The 17,185-nt window shown below is 37.1% G+C and overlaps 1 protein-coding gene across 1 annotated transcript in view; it reads left to right on the top strand.

The window, feature by feature from the left end:
* Nucleotides 1-15,902, top strand: part of LOC125836546 (protein CHROMATIN REMODELING 4-like) — a 36,483-nt gene extending 20,581 nt beyond the window's left edge. Inside the window, 7 exon segments of the mRNA XM_049515722.1 lie at nt 4,969-5,073; nt 5,247-8,000; nt 9,709-9,866; nt 11,984-12,098; nt 12,376-12,458; nt 12,695-13,334; nt 13,584-15,902. Of these exon segments, the coding sequence (XP_049371679.1) occupies nt 4,969-5,073; nt 5,247-8,000; nt 9,709-9,866; nt 11,984-12,098; nt 12,376-12,458; nt 12,695-13,334; nt 13,584-15,620 (5,892 nt within the window). The 3' untranslated portion in view covers nt 15,621-15,902.
* The last annotated feature ends 1,283 nt before the right edge of the window (nt 15,903-17,185 follow it).

Consider the following 17,185-nt stretch of genomic DNA (forward strand, 5'->3'; position numbering starts at 1 on the left):
TTTTTTTTTTTTTTTGATTCGTAGATTTCATTTTTGATAAGGTAGGATATCTTAGTAATTGAAGTCATGCAGAGGATGTAGTATTACAAAAGTAGGACGCTTGGTCCCTACACAATAATAACATTTACACAAATTAATAAGACATCTAGCTCCTAGGGATGAATCTGAGGTTCCTTCAAATATCTCAGATTCCTGTAATGTCCATGTTGACTATAATATACAACTAGGAGTCTAGGAATGGTTTGCCACATATTTCTTCTTGATTTTTGCCCCTTCCAACTATACCAGGTGATTAAGCCATCCTTCATGCTACGTGGCATAAACCACGATAGCCCATAAATATTTAGGAACATGTCCCATAGATTTCTGGCAACAATGCAACGTAAGAACAAATGTCTAATATCCTCAACTTCAAAGTTGCACATGAAACACCTATTACATGGATCAAAACCTTTTTCATCAGTTTTGGTCGATAGATTTTAGTGTTGATTTTTCTTTAGTGATAAAACATTTCAATCTGTTGGTTGGGGAAAGAAAACATAAGTTAGCCTTGAGTGAGTTCTTCCAAGCTAAACATTTCTACAGGTAGATCTTTTACCATGATATTGAAGAGGTGCAACATTAACAACAATATACCATGTGTAATCCCAGATAGTGGGATCTTGGGAAGGGTAAAGTGTACGCAAACTGTACCCCTACCTTGGAGGTAGAGAGGCTTTTTTTGATAGACCCTCAATTTAAAATAGGAATTTTTAAAATTAATTTAAAGTTATTTTATGTGGAGTCAAAATAAGGAATGATATAATCAATAGAATTTTAGTTGATTTAGAAGTCCTAAATATGAGGAAAATAAGTAAATGACTATCCAATGTGAAATCTATTTTAAAGGAGAAAAAGGGCGAACAAAATTTCGTTAAGCAGTCTCACTGCATGCATGTCGTACGTGTACCTTATCTATGGAGTAGACTTTTTTTTTTTAAATGCACAAATATTATTTTACAAATTATTTTTTAGTTATGTAATAAAAGTTAAAGAATAATGTGTAAATATATGAAAAGGATGATTGTCGATCCTATTTAGCTTACTCAATAAAGAAAGAAATTCAATCCCATCTTCAGAAATTTTAAGTCCGATGTTAGGCTTGACAGTCCTCAACTTTCAAATCCAAAATCCTGAATTTTTGTATCACCAAATTAATTATAGTTATGATTTTATCCAACATGAAATGTACTTAATAATAGGTAGAAAAGTAAATCAACATTTCATGTTAGAAATTTCTCTTTTTATTATAGTGTAGATATATCTCAAAACGGATTATACTCGTCTATCAGAAAAAAAAAAAGATTTAGTCCAAACATAGATCCTTAAATCACATTCCATCAACATTATGGTAAAATTTAATTAATTGAATTCAAAATTCTAAATATTAGACAATTTTAAATGCTAAAATAATATTTTAACAAAAGTATATCTGTTAAATGGAATAAAATAGTTTTTGGGCCCTTGTTTTTTTAAAGGTGCAAATACCCGTCTATCAAAAAACCAAAAATTAGTCTGAACATAGATTCTTAAATCACATTCCATCAAAATTATGACAAAATTTAGTTAATCGAATGCAAAATTCTAAATATTAGATGGAGTCTTAAATTGTAATATAATTTTTTACAAAAGTTTATTTCTCCTGAATCTAGTCTAGTGTTAAAATTTTTTAGATGCTTTTCATTTAAAATTGAAAAAAGATATTTAAAGGAATTTAGCTTGAGTATTAATTTCAGTATCTAAATCTTCATGTCCCAAAACAGGCATGCAATAGTGGGGATGTCCTCAGTTTATTTTGTCTCCTTTTTTTTTTTTTAGGTAAGATATGAGTGCTTAAATATTGTGATAACCTACTTTCAGGAGAGGAGACTGTAGTCACGTAATAAGGCCTTCAATATTGTGGGGCCTGGAGGCTAATATCCATAGAGGGATCAAACCATTATGTTGACCATCTTGTCTAGTTAATTGATAGTATTAATCTGCTTGTGTTTGTTCTTTGCTATTGATTGTGCTGTTCTGGGCCTGCCATCAGCTTTTTATAACTGAGGCAGATATGGGAGCTATCTGCTTTGGGTGCATGCTCAAAAGAATTAACTTCTTGGATAAGGAAGGCCTTGGGAGGATGCTTTCTGTGTTTGGCTCAAATAAGGAAAAATTGCATAATAAAACCATAAGATTTGTGGTATAATTGTCAAAACGTTGAGAGGGAAGGTATGATGGCGTAAGGCATTGGTGCAGAGGTATTCAAGGTGGTTAACTCAATAATGGATTGCTCTGAACTTTGTAAAAACAAAAGCCTTTATCCCTATATCTTTTCAATTAATTCCACTCATGTAACACTTACCATTTCAATTAACCCTACTTTATGTAATACTTGCCATTTCTACCCCGAAGGGTGTGACTTAGTGGTTAATGATGTGGGTTGTGAACCTTCAGATTTTAGAGATTACATTTGATGACTTATTCAAGAGAAAAATATCATCATCCCTAAAATTAATAAAGTCACTAACATAAGAAATAAGACTGTAGTTCATTACCTCCAGGAAAACTTTAGGTGTTGTAGGAATACCAAGAAGGTGAATAAACCAATTATACATACCACACCTGGTCTGATGTAGCAAAAGAATAACATCACCTCGTTTTTCCTTGCTCATTGGTGCTAGATTACAACTGCCTTGTTGGACTTCTTGTCATGAGTTTTACCTTGGACCTGCCCAAAATAATTCTCTTTACCTTTATCCTTCTCATCAACATGCACTTGATACGTGGGACATGTAGTTTCGCCAACCTTAGATTAAGTTCACCCAATGATGGATCTCCAATGCAAACTTTCCCATGAGTACCTACAAAAGAGTCAAAACCGTAAAAGAAGTAGGAATATGTTAAAGTTAGAATAAGAAATAACCTCACTCAAGCTCACTTGTTTTTCTTTCTCTACATCACGACCACCCCTCTTCTTTTACTCTCATAGTCATCTCTCTTCTTTTTTTTATCTCGATCTCACTCTTTTTCTCACTTGACATCCCATTCTCTTCACACAACACAACCTCTCCTTTTTCCTCTCTTGGGATGCCAACATGCACTCCCGTATTCCTCTCAATCTTTGCTCTCTCATCATCATCTACCCTCTCTCTAATTTTCTTGGTATCCTTATGGCTTTGATATGGAGTCAAAGATGCTTGAACAAATATCTCCCTATTCATCTTGAGAGAGTATTTATTTTTTTCTATGTTGTATGATGCTCCACTATTAGCACACCATGGTTTTCCCAATAAAATATGACAATTATACATGAGAACACCATCACACCAAACCTTATCCTCATAACTTCCAAGACTGAACGACAATAACACCCTTTCATTTAGTTTTAAAAATATAACACCCTTTCATTTATCTTTACTCCTTTGCGCACATAGGGTGAAATAAGCTCAATCTCTCAACCATGTAAGTGCTAATTAACTTATAGCCAGATTCTTTGTCAATTATCATGGTACATAACATAGACATCACTTTAACTCTAATTTGAAAAATAACTCTACCTTGGTCCTCCTCATCTTCGTCAAGTTGTACATTCATTCAGTTTGTCCTCCTTCACTCAACTATGGTGGCATCTATTGCATCAAGTCGGACTATAATTATTCTGAGCACGTCAGCTAAGTTGTTGTCGTTTCAAGTTCCAAGTTCAGTTTCTTTACCTCTTCAAGATATCTCAAGAAAATACAAAAGAAACAGGTATCTCTCAGTTTGGATTTTCCCTCCTCTTTATAGATCTCTTTCTCTTACCTTTTTCCACTCGAATTACTACTTTGGCTGATCAACCCTTTAGAGGAAAAATGTAGAAAGAAAACGAATTTACCAACACTCCAAGAATTGGGTTTGATGAGACAAGAAAAAAAAGATCAATTTGTGTAACAAGAAATTTTTTGAAATTTTCCCCTCTTGGTTTTCCTCTTTGAACTGAGAATCAAAATTAGTTTTCCTCTTTTTAGGATGACTAGTCTATGAAGGGATTCTGAACATGTAAGAAAGTGTGTGGGGCCAAAATTCCTGAGTGATGGATGGGTTCATTGTTTGGAGGAAATGGCGTTCTACTTCGGGACTTCCTAAGATGATCATCCAGATTTTGGATAATGTTTTGTGAGGACTCAAGATTGATATCTGTACAACAGATGAGGAAGTATTGTCTAATGTTATTCTTCTGGAAGGGAAGTCTTTCAAATAAAGAATAGAAGTTGCTTGTCGACATTAGTATATACAATGATGTGGCACGTTTCTTAAATTAGAAAATCAGAAACGATTTCTCTATATTGTGGATTAGCTGATTCTTTTTAAAGTGTGAAATTCTTTGCTTTATTTATTTCTTCTACACGGTGACAGATATTTGCTACTTCTGGGGTTGTTTGTTTGATGTAAATGTTCATGTCCACTTTTTGCATGTGATCAAATTTCTATATTGGAAAAAAGAACCTTTTCAAAAGAGGAAGTAGTAATAACCTGATGGAAAAATTACTGCATCTCAGCTCCCTATACGTACGGAATTATCAGCAGCAGTTCTTGATTTCTTCAGTTGTACAGTTTTGCTTCTATTTGAGTTTAATAAAACTTTGTGCTTATTCTAAACAAGGAGGGAAAAAATGAAGCTTTGTACTTCATTTTGAATTCCTGCTTAATACTAGTAGTTCTATTTTTGGTATAAAAACAGCTTTACTCTAGCTTGTAAAAAAATAGTTTGTTTGAAGGGCGTGGGAATTATATGAATTAGGAACTAAATTGGAAAGGCCAAAAAAGAAAAAGAGAAAAGGAAGGGAAACAACAATTTTCTGAGCTGTCTATTTTTCTTTTTAATTTAATTGATATTGTAATATGCAAAAACCAACTTAAGGATTGTTTCTTTTGTTGATTTTATTTCCTTTTTTTGGGCTAATGCAGTTGGTTTCTGAAGAGGGTGCTCAGCCATCAGATCTGTCACGTGAAGCTGGAAAAGTTGTTGTTGAACCTTTAATATATGATAATAATGGTCCCAGTCTTCAACAGGTACTAGTTCCAAGGACCAACTTATAGGTTTATTATTATCATTTAATAATAAGAATCATCTGTTCCTTTATCACTCTTTAATGTAATTTCTGAAACTCTCCTTAAAAGGGCAGCGAAACCAAGGAGATTGATGATAATCTGTTTTCCTACTTTTGACACATCTTTAATTGCAGGTTGATAGAGTTCTGGCATGTCGAGTGCAAGATGATAATATTAGTTGTTTGCATGATATCCCTGGAATAAATGCAAATGACCCAGCATTGATAGATTCAGCAAGAGAGGAATTAAATGATGGAAAACCCAGCGGTGATGTGCCCGTAGTTAGGGTTGGTATAGAATATTCAGGCAGTGGCTCTCAAGAAACTTTGGACATTCCCGATAAAGGAAAAAGCTCAAAGGATGATACCAGCAAGGATGAAATGCATGTGTACAGAAGATCAGGTAGCATAGAATGCAAGGAAGGAACTGGCACAGTAAAGGAAGACTCTCAAGGTTCAGTATCTGAAGGTGCAATCAACAACAACGAAGAAGACATTGCTGTGAATGCTGATGATTCTCTGGCTAATACGCAGAATACTTCTGGAGAAAGCAATGATTCCACTGAAAAGAAATATAATGACAAAGCCAAGTCGAAGGATGATGTCACATCTGGGACTCATGAAGTTGGAACTGCCAAGGGAAAAGATGAAATGATTACTACAGATACCACCTCTTTCAAGAAAAGTGAGGAGACTGTCTTGGCTAAACCATCAACCTCCAACAACGTAAATGTTGTCTATGAATATCTTGTTAAGTGGGTTGGCAAATCAAATATTCACAACTCTTGGATCCCAGAGTCTCAATTGAAAATTCTGGCAAAAAGAAAGCTGGACAACTACAAGGCAAAGTATGGGACAGCAACAATAAATATTTGTGATGAACAGTGGAAGCTGCCTCAGCGAATTATTGCAACTCGGCCTGGCACGAGTGGTTCAGATGAAGTGTTTGTGAGATGGACAGGTCTTCCTTATGATGAATGTACCTGGGAAAAAATAGAGGAACCTGTGATTGCAAAATCATCTCATTTGATTGATCAGTTTAATCAGTTTGAATCCCAAGCATTAGCTAGAAATGCTACCAAGGATGATATGGTGAGAAAAAGGAAAGAACGCCATAAAAATGATATAGTTACTCTGACAGAGCAGCCTAAAGAACTGGGAGGCTCATTATTTCCACATCAAATGGAAGCCTTAAATTGGTTGCGCAAGTGCTGGCATAAATCCAAAAATGTTATTCTTGCCGACGAGATGGGACTTGGGAAGACAATATCAGCTTCTGCTTTCTTATCATCATTGTATACCGAGTTCAATGCTGCACTTCCTTCTCTAGTTTTGGTTCCTCTGTCCACAATGCCAAATTGGATGGCAGAGTTTCAGTTATGGGCTCCACACCTAAATGTTGTAGAATACCATGGGACTGCTAAAGCAAGAGCTGTGATTCGTCAATTTGAATGGCATTCAAGGAATCAAAGTGACCTGAATAAGAGGTCTACTTCATACAAGTTCAATGTTCTTTTGACTACATATGAAATGGTTCTCGTTGATTCCACTTATCTGCGTGGGATCCCATGGGAAGTTCTTGTCGTTGATGAGGGACACCGTCTTAAGAATTCTAGTAGTAAACTCTTTAGCATGCTCAACACATTTTCTTTCCAGCATCGAGTTCTATTGACTGGTACTCCTCTTCAGAACAACATTGGCGAGATGTACAACTTATTAAACTTTTTGCAGCCATCGTCATTTCCTTCACTATCGTCATTTGAGGAGAAGTTTAATGATCTTACAACAGCCGAAAAGGTGGAAGAATTGAAAAAGCTTGTCGCTCCGCATATGCTTCGCAGGCTGAAAAAAGATGCCATGCAAAATATTCCTCCTAAAACTGAACGAATGGTTCCTGTTGAGTTATCTTCTATCCAGGCAGAATATTACCGTGCAATGCTTACAAAGAACTATCAGCTTCTTCGCAACATCGGGAAAGGAATTGCACAGCAATCAATGCTGAATATCGTTATGCAGTTAAGAAAAGTTTGCAACCATCCTTATCTTATACCAGGAACTGAGCCTGAATCTGGTTCAGTGGAATTTCTTCATGAAATGAGAATAAAGGCTTCTGGTAAACTGACTCTTCTGCACTCTATGCTCAAAAGTTTGCATAAAGAAGGTCACAGAGTCCTTATATTTTCACAGATGACTAAGCTTCTAGATATTCTGGAGGATTATTTGGCAATTGAATTTGGGCAAAAAACATATGAGAGAGTTGATGGCTCTGTTGCTGTGGCTGATCGTCAAGCAGCAATAGCACGGTTTAATCAGGACAAAAGCCGATTCGTCTTCTTATTGTCAACACGCTCTTGTGGCCTGGGGATCAATTTGGCTACTGCAGATACTGTTATTATCTATGACTCTGACTTCAATCCACATGCAGATATACAGGCAATGAACCGGGCTCATCGTATTGGACAGTCGAAGAGACTTCTAGTGTACCGGCTAGTAGTCCGTGCCAGTGTTGAAGAACGGATACTTCAGCTTGCTAAGAGGAAGTTGATGCTTGATCAGCTATTTGTGAACAAATCAGGGTCCCAAAAGGAGGTTGAGGACATCCTTCGATGGGGAACAGAAGAACTTTTTAGTGATTCCTCTAGCATGGCAGAGAAAGATGCTGTTGAAAACTCCAGCAATAAAGATGAGACAGTTCCTGAAGTAGAGCATAAGCGCAAGAGGACTGGTAGCCTTGGTGATGTGTATAAAGACAAGTGCACCAAGGGAAGCACTATGATTGTGTGGGACGAAAATGCTATATTGAAATTGCTTGACCGTTCAAATCTTCAGTCAGAATCACCTGATAACAATGAAGCAGAACTGGAGAATGATATGCTTGGCTCAGTGAAGGTAACCTCAGCTCTTCCAAAGATCTGCTTTATTGACATAAATTTCTTAAAAGTGATTTGTAGAAGTGGATGGTTTTTCAACTCTATTATTCTGAAATGGAAGACTGACAAATTAGGGTCTGATTTGTAGCTCAAACTGTGACGATAGATAGTGAGCACCTAAGGACAGTTGGAAGTTGTGAAGTAACTGAGCAAGTGTGAGGATCCAAGAACTAGGCATCATTAAACATGTTGGGGTTGGCTATATAATTCCTTACTAACCATGTTTCTCCAATTAAAATTCATATCAGCAAGTGTGAGGGTCCAAGATCATAATTTGAGGTGGTGGGGGTGGGGTAGGGGGGTTAATGAAATATAGCCTAATACTTTCTTTCATCACTGTAACAGCAGCAGAAATTGAACCTAACAAAAAAAGAAGAAGCTGGAATTAGGTATAGTTGAAGCAGAGTTGAGAAAGTGAAAAAACATAAACGTCATAGCACAATCCTCATATCATCAATTTGGTGAAGATTCAACGTAACTGTATTTTACTTGGGGGACTTAAGTTTTCAACTAAGGAAACTAGTTCTTGGTTTCCAATATAAGTAATTGAAATACACAAGGAAAATGTTACATCGTTTATATAACGACCTTAAACCAGATATTGTGCTGTCATTGCTGGAAAGCTAATAAATGACTGAACTACAGTTGGCTACTAAAATTTAACAACATCAAGTTAATCCGAACTATAACTTTCATACCAATCGCAAGTAGAAGATTTCTCTGGGAACTTCCAACTGATAATTTGCCATCTCTGAAACAGGCTATGTATTTGTCGTGAGCGTAGCTCTCCTTTTGTATGGCGTGGAGAAATGTTGGAGTTAGTGTTCTTATGGCATTATGCCTTGTTGAGTTCTTCTAATGCTCCTTCAGAAGTTTTCTCTGATTCAACCTACTAGGGAGAATATGCTGAATTTATTGTAACTTAAGTCCCCCTAAAGTAACTGTGTTTCCGAACTCTTTCTACATCCCTTATCAAGCTTAAAGTTTCTTTATTGTTCTGTATATTCTTGAAGATGAAGGCTGCTATAGCAAATAAATTTTGTCAGATCGATTCCAAGTAAAAGATAAAGCTACTGGAGTGGTATATGTTTTAGCGGTGTTAACATTACAAGTTTGTTTGGATTTGAATGGCATGCTGTGAACTTTTCACTGGATAAATTTACATGCTCAAAAAGTAGAATCACTTTAATTGTTCTAATTATGCTCTGCACATAATGAACAGTTTCTTATGACTTGTGCTGAATCTTTAGTGTGACATAGTTGATTTTTTGTCTGGTATGGCATGTAATGACTGTCCATGCACTCTTAGCAAAGTGTCTGTGAAAATGATGAATCTTCCACTTTCTGTTTATTATGGTTCTGCGTCTTTTTAAGTTGAGATTTTTATTGGTGGTCTATTTTCGTGAATCTAAAGCTTTTCACTTTTCATGGACACTCTTGCTTGTCTTCAACTTGTAGTTACAGAGTTATGATTCTATTTGTCTTTAACATAAGATGCTATTTTTAAAAAGAATTCTACGGTATTTATTCTGCTCTCTGACTCAATAAGGAAGGAGTTTTTGTTTCTTTGGCAACTTGTATGCAAGATCTTAGGAACAACAATCATTATAAGATCATTTTAATGTCTTGCTGATCTTGTTTTGTACCTGTTGTGTTTTCCTTGCTAGTCATTGGAATGGAATGAGGATGGTGCAGAAGAGCAAGCTGGAATAGCATCAGATATGGTGGTAAGTGAAGATACTTGTGTACAAAATGTTGAGAAGAAAGAGGATAACTTGGCTAGTAGCAGTGAAGAAAATGAGTGGGACAAGCTTCTAAGAGTGAGGTATTGTTCTGGCAACCTTACTTATATTTGTTTGATGGTATACCATATTATGTGGGCTTAGCTATGCATATATAATCAATGCGGGTGTGTGCAAGTATCAATGCTATGGTGAAGTTTTTTTCTGTATTTTGAAGAATATGCACGACGTATTCCAATTTCACACCTGTTCAATATGGGTACATCAAGACAAATAAAGGTGTAATATAGGTAGCATATGAATTTCTTGAAGGATTGATAAGACTATTTCTTAGCTTCATTTTCTATTCTGTTTAGGAAGTTGTTTAGCAAGACCTACAATTTCTTAGAATCCATGCAAACCTAGCGAAAAGGAGGGCAGAATGTAAGGAAAGATTTATATAGGCAGTACCAATTAGTTGAGATTGCTTTTTTGACATGTTAGTTGATTTACTTTAGGTCCAACACTTGCTAGGAGTCTTTCATTCTTGTTAAGAGATTTTTCTCCTGAGAATGTGTCTTCTATAATATTAGTCTGAGATGGGTATAAATGGAGTGACATAGGCAGTTTCTGACTTGTTTGAGGTGTAGTAGTAGTTGTTATATTTATAGTGGTGGAGCATGTGGTTTAATTCGATGCAAAGCAAAGAACCTTACCAGGGCTTGACATTATATGTTTTCTTTGCATTAAGTAACAATGAGCAAAAAGTCTAGTAGAGCAGAACCAACATTCACTGTACATCGAATAGTTTGTCAGTATATATTCTTGGAATTAAGTATATTTTCTTTTTGTGGAAAAGGAGTACATTCATCACTCGGCAGCACAAAGGCTTTGCTGGTAGCCAATTTAATAAAAAGACCACTAAGTTCAGGCTGTCCTTTTCTGCTTACAAGAACTCTAAAAACTGTAGTAATTGTTCGGTTTCATCTACAAATAATTCTGTACAAGACGATACATTCCAGCTTAATCTTCTACAATGAATTGTGTTCGTCTTCAAAACACACAACATTCCTTTCTCTCCATACTGTCCACCATATGCATGTTGGTATAGCCCTTCACTATCTCTTATACCTTAAATCAGCACCTCCATTGTTCCAGCATCACAAAATATCAATAATAGTCCTGGGCATCACCTACTTCACCAGAGCCATAAATAGCTGTGACAATCGTGCAGTTGCTTCACAGTACACAAAGAGATGGCTGCTATCTTCTTTGTCAGCCACAATCAATTAGTATATTCTTGCAAAAAAATTTCGATGAGCAAACTGTTTTTACCAGTAACGAAGGGAAGCTCTTCGACTTCTTTAATTAGTAATTACTACATTAACAGATTAAGAAGAAAAAAAGATAACAGTTTCAAAGACTTCTTCTGATGTTGCTATATATTTTTCCTGTTCCCAAAACTCAGTCCTTTTTAGGAAGGTCAACCGTTTCCACCAACACTCCCAGTTTTATTCACTTCACATGTTCAATTGTAAGATAATACTGATTTGAAACAGTGGAGACACACCCAGTCACAATACAAGTACGGGATTCAACTCTTGTACGATTCACTCATACTGGCTTCTGGTAGACAATGTAGAAGATGAACAAGTGTTTGTATTTGATACAATGGATGTTTTAGTGGTGTAGGGGTAAAGTTTTTACAATCATTCTCTATACATTCAGAGATAGTTTCAAGTTAAATAGGGTTTCACTTGCTCCTGGAGGTCTCTTTCCTTTTTTTTTTCTGCCAATGATTCTTCTTGGAGAGAGAGAGAAAACGATAAGCAAAGCACAGAAAGAAGTATTAGGATTTCGCCGTCTTAGTTTATTTAATATTTTGTTTATATGCTTGACATGGGTACTAGAAAGCTTTGCAGTGTTCTCAGCACTTGAAAGATGGTAGTGGTGGTCCTTTTATAACAGATGTTGGGCTCAAAGAAATGAAAAATAAATATGTGAATTTCACAAAAATCTCAGTAACATGATTGCTGCTTTTGATGCCTGTCCGGCTGATTCATGCCCAGGAGTCGCTTGATTGATTGGTGAACTAAATGAAGAGCCAATCTTACATACTTAAGAATGCACAGTTTTCAAAACTATGATAAATGATTTCATTTGAGGTGGTATACCTTCATTATGGCTTTTGCCTCCTTTCATGGTGTTCTCGTGCTCGTAGATGGGAGAAGTATCAAAGCGAGGAGGAAGCAGCGCTAGGTCGAGGCAAGCGCCTAAGGAAAGCCATTTCTTACAGGGAAGCATATGCTTCACACCCCAATGAAACATTAACAGAGGTACTTCCGTATTGTAATTTATATTTCTACACCCCTCCCTCTTTTTTTATTCTTTGATAAATTCTTCAACCCTCCCCTCAATTTTTTGGGATCAGTGTTTTAAATCTTTAAAATTTTGATTTCAACTACAATATTGTGATTCCACAAGCATAATGTTAGTTGGTTTGAAGCCAATGAATTTGACATGGATGATTGTTTCGTAGGAGGCAGTCACTCTGGTTTCCTAATTAGGACATAGTTTAAGATCACTAATTTTGGCCATTGATTGACACTGTAGAATGCTGTGGAAGGGGAGCCTGTGCCTGTGCCTGAACCAGAGCGAGAGTATAGTCAAGCTGGACGAGCATTAAAGGAAAAATAGTGAGTCATACTCTTTTGGCTTTTATCAGCATCTAAGTCTAAGTGATAACATATTTGCTTTAGTGAATTGAGATGGTTCATCTTATAACATTTGCTTTATGGCGGGAAAAAAAGAGTAGAATGCATGATACTGGAATTTTTGTATCATTTTGGCTGGATTGTTTGAATAACTTGGCTATATCTGTAAATTATGAACTTCGAAAGATAATACTTATCTGAATATCTTTTTGGTGCAGTGCTAAGCTTCGCACTAAACAGAAAGAACGGCTAGCCCGTAGAAATGCAATTGAAGCATCTGGACCCATGGAAGAACAAGCTGGACGAGAGTTTCTCTGTCACCTCCTTCCTCCACAAGCTCATTATGTGAATTTGATGAATGTACCATCACAACACCGTGAAGAGAAACACGTGGCCATGAACTTGGAAAACAATAGCCGTCTTAAATCATCCGAGACACAGAAAAACATGGGAGACTCAACCTTAAGGTTGGGAAAACTGAAACATAAAGTGAACGATAACATAGATCTTCCATCAGGAGGCCATCCTCATGCAGATATTCCCCAGTCAAGTAATCATGCACAAGATATGAGCTATATTAAATCCGTGGATAAACAGCTTTTACCAATTCTGGGACTATGTGCTCCTAATGCCCATCAGGTGGAGGCACCCCAGAGGAACTTGTTGAGGTCAAACGTTCGACAACACAGGCATGGATTAGGACTGGAGTTCCCAACTATTGCTCCTCCTCCTGAGCTTTCAACTGAAATGGTTGCTAAAGGTTTCCCACAGAGATTTAGATTGCCAGATCTTCCCCTGGACCCTTCACAACAGCCTCCAAAGAATAGCTTACCTGATTCTTATCTCCCATTCAATCCAGTATGCTGTCTTTCTCCTCTCTCTCTCTCTCTCTCTCTCTGTTATACTCCCTCTGTCCCAATTTATGTGATGTTGTTTGACTTGGCACGAAATTTAAGTAAAGATAGAAAGACTTTTGAAAGTTGGTAGTATAAAACAAGTCACTAAAAAGGAAAATTTGTCACATAAATTGGGACAGGGAGAGTAACGTGTTTTCTTGCATTTTAAATGTAATGCTTATGTGAATTCCTAATGTTGCCTTTTCTGCAGCATCCTCGACCTGTCATGCGAGAAAGAGGTTCTGCTGGTAACTTACAGAATTCGTGTGCTACTTCATATGATATTCAAGACAGGACAGTTTTGCCCAAACCTTTTGATAAGCCATTGTTACCAAGATACCCATTTCCTGCTATGAACATGCCACGTCCACCCTCTGCCTTGTTTCCCAACTTGTCTTTGGGATCAAGAGATGTGAATGGGTCTGTTCGTGAGCACCCTGTATTGCCTTTTTTGCCCAATCTCAAATTTCCACCTCACGATGCACCTAGGTTTAACCTGCAGGAACAAGAGATGCCTCCTGTACAGGGGTTGGGGCATATGGCACCTTCATCATCATCATTTCCTGAAAACCATTGGAAGGTTCTTGAAAACATTATGCTGAGAACTGGGTTAGGATCAGGCAACCTACTTAAAAGGAGAAACAAACTGGATGTCTGGTCTGAAGATGAACTGGATTGTCTCTGGATTGGTGTACGTAGACATGGAAGGGGCAATTGGGATGCCATGCTGCGAGATACAAAGTTAAAATTTTCCAAGTATAGAATTCCTGAGGATTTATCAATTAGGTGGGAAGAAGAGCAGCTCAAGATCATGGATGGACCAGCATTACCTGCGCCAAAACCATCCAAGCCTACCAAAGTGGGAAAATCAGGCTTATTCTCAGGCATTTCCGATGGAATGATGGCTCGAGCATTGCATGGTTGTAAACTAAATGAACAGTTTTTACCAACCCACCTAACAGACATGAAACTAGGGTTTCATGATCTGCCTTCCAGCTTTCCACATTTGGAACCTCCTGAGAGACTTGGTCTGAACAGCAAACATATCTCACATCTTCCAACTCCCAGTGCTGACAAGTACCGGGTGAACATTCCTCGAGATTTGAATGCGGGACCATCGGATAGACTAGGAGCTCCGTCAAGTTTTGTTACGGAGTCACCATTTCTGCTGAATTCGTCGGGAAGCAGTAGCTTGGGTCCTCTTGGCTTGGGTTGCCAGAACAGGTTTGCCTTGCAAAAGGAGAATGATGATGGTGCAAGCAGATTTGTTAATTTGCCTAGCCTTCTTGACAGGTCTTTAAATATCTCACATGATTCACATAACAATGTGGGAGGTGGTGAATCTAGCAATTATCCATCACTTCCTGTACTTGATAAAGGTCAGAAAGTTTCTCAATCAAAGGGCAAGGAAGTGGTTGAGTGTGGTTCACTGAAGAATAAGCTACCACATTGGCTTCGTGAAGCAGTGAATATTCCAGCAAAACTCCCTGAACCTGATTTACCACCTACTGTCTCTGCAATTGCTCAATCAGTTCGCATGCTATATGGGGAGGAGAATCCCTCCATCCCTCCATTTGTTATTCCTTCTCCCCCTCCATCTCAACCCAGGGACCCACGGTTGAGCTTGAAAAAGAAGAAGAAGAAGAAGAAACATGGATTGCAAGTAATGAGGCAGTTCCCAATAGATTTTGCAGGAACTATTGATGTACAGGGTAGTAGCGTACATGGTGAGAGTATGGCTGGAACAAGTAGTCTGCAGGATCCAGCATTCCCTCTGCTTTCTAGAGTGATGGCCAGAACTTCAGGACTTCCTTCGAATGAAGCTAACCTTAATATGCCTCCTCCAAGTGTGACTGTGAATCCTTCAACTAGTACATTTCCTCTAATGAAGACAAGCTCTGGATTGTCTCCTTCACCTGAAGTGCTTCGATTGGTTGCATCCTGTGTTTCACCAGGTCCACCTATTGCTACTAGTTCAAGTTTCCTTGGAAATATGATCCCTCTCCCCAAATCCGTTGATCAGGTTGCTTCTTCAGACACCCAAGATTCACATGAAAAGCAGGAAACAGATCAGACCTCAGCTCCTAGTACATTGGGTCCATTCCAGGCAGAGAAAAAAGTTGAAACTAATTGCAGGGATTCTAGCAAAACACAGTCAGATTCTGCTCGACCCAGACAGGAAGATGTAGAAGAAATATCATCTGAAGGGACAGTCTCTGATCATCAGGAGGATGACCATGAACCATAGCTCTTTCCTATGGGGAGCTAATTGTTGTAATCATAATCATCTCTTGACGTGTAACTAAAGCCTCTGACCCTCCATTATTCTCAGTTTTTGTAGGGCAGGATGCAGTTAAAGTAGCAAATACAGTACAGGTTAGACAAGTTACTATGTAAAGCTTGTGTAAGAGGAAAGAAAAACATAGAAGTTAGCATATAATGTTGTTCGTCGTCCTTAGAGTCGAAGGCTTTGACCTTGTAGGACTTGTTTAGTAGCTGAGTTCAGCATTGCATTTAGGACTTCCTAAGTGTCAAACTTGTGGTTCATGTAAGCAAAACTTTGCTTGTATGTATTTTATGTACTTTGCAGTAATGTTCTGTTATTATATGTTGTTTATTGTACTTCCATTTCTTAGACTGCTTTGAACTGTTTTCTTGAGCAGAGGGTCTATCGGAAACAACCTCTACTTTGAGGTAGCATGTAGGGGTAAGGTATACGTACACCTACCCTCTCTAAAGGAAACTACACTGGGTAGGTTGTTGCGTTTCATGCAATTCTCTTATCTTTATCGCTGTTGATTTTGAAGGTGGATATGTTGTGGCTATATTTGCTTATATAGTGGAAAGGTAATTTTAGGCACAAAATTATTTTTTAGGATTTCAGTGTATATACGGCTAAGAGCAAATATTGAAGTGAATAACCTTACTGAAGGATGTGAGCTTTTCTTGTGACATAAATTTTTGGACAAAATGTATTTGAAGTTGAAATAAGGTATTTAGAAGTTGAAAGTGTTTGTTGTACACGGGTTTAACAACAACAATATATCCAGTGCAATCCTACAGAGCCTTACCTTATCTTATAAAGATAGAGAGAAATTGTTTTCGATAAACTCTGGTAATTGTACATGAACTTTACATGATGGAAAAGAGGGTTTGGGGAAGTTGAAGATTTATGAGTAAATTTGGGGAAGTTGAAGATTTATGAGTAAAAATGGAGTATTATTTTACTTGATATTTTGCAAATTAATATTTCGATATTCCCTCATACGTTTCACCCTTCAAGAGTTTTGAAAACTTGGACATTTTCTTCTACTTTGATATTTTTAAACCTTGAACTTTATACTATTTTCAAAACTTTTGAAACTTCCTAATTTTAAACTATTGTCATACCTTGTATCGTTTTCATACTTGCAACAATTTAAATTTGTCAAATCATTTTTTAAAAAGGCTGACTTTTACCCAAAAAAAATTCTTCATTTTACCCTTCAAAAGCTTACTATACAGAAGGAATGAAATTGAAAAAATGCACCCCCTCTTCTCCATCTCCTAAGAAAGAAGAAACAACTCATTGATCCTTTAATTAATGAGATATTTGAGCATAACCAACATGAGTTGTGGTGCGGTGGTGAAACTGTTTCATCCTTAATCAAAGATTTCGATTTCAAGACTTGGGAAAAAATCCTATTGGAAGCATTATTCTCGAATGCGGACTCCAAACATCAAGTGGTCACGGATTAATTTTGACTTTAGAAACATAGTACATTAACAAAATTTACAATAATTTTATACATCATGCTCGAAATGGTAGCACAT

This window comes from Solanum verrucosum, unplaced genomic scaffold (genome assembly GCF_900185275.1).
Source record: "Solanum verrucosum unplaced genomic scaffold, falcon-dt-bn FXZP01000278.1, whole genome shotgun sequence".
NCBI classification, from domain to species: domain Eukaryota; kingdom Viridiplantae; phylum Streptophyta; class Magnoliopsida; order Solanales; family Solanaceae; genus Solanum; species Solanum verrucosum.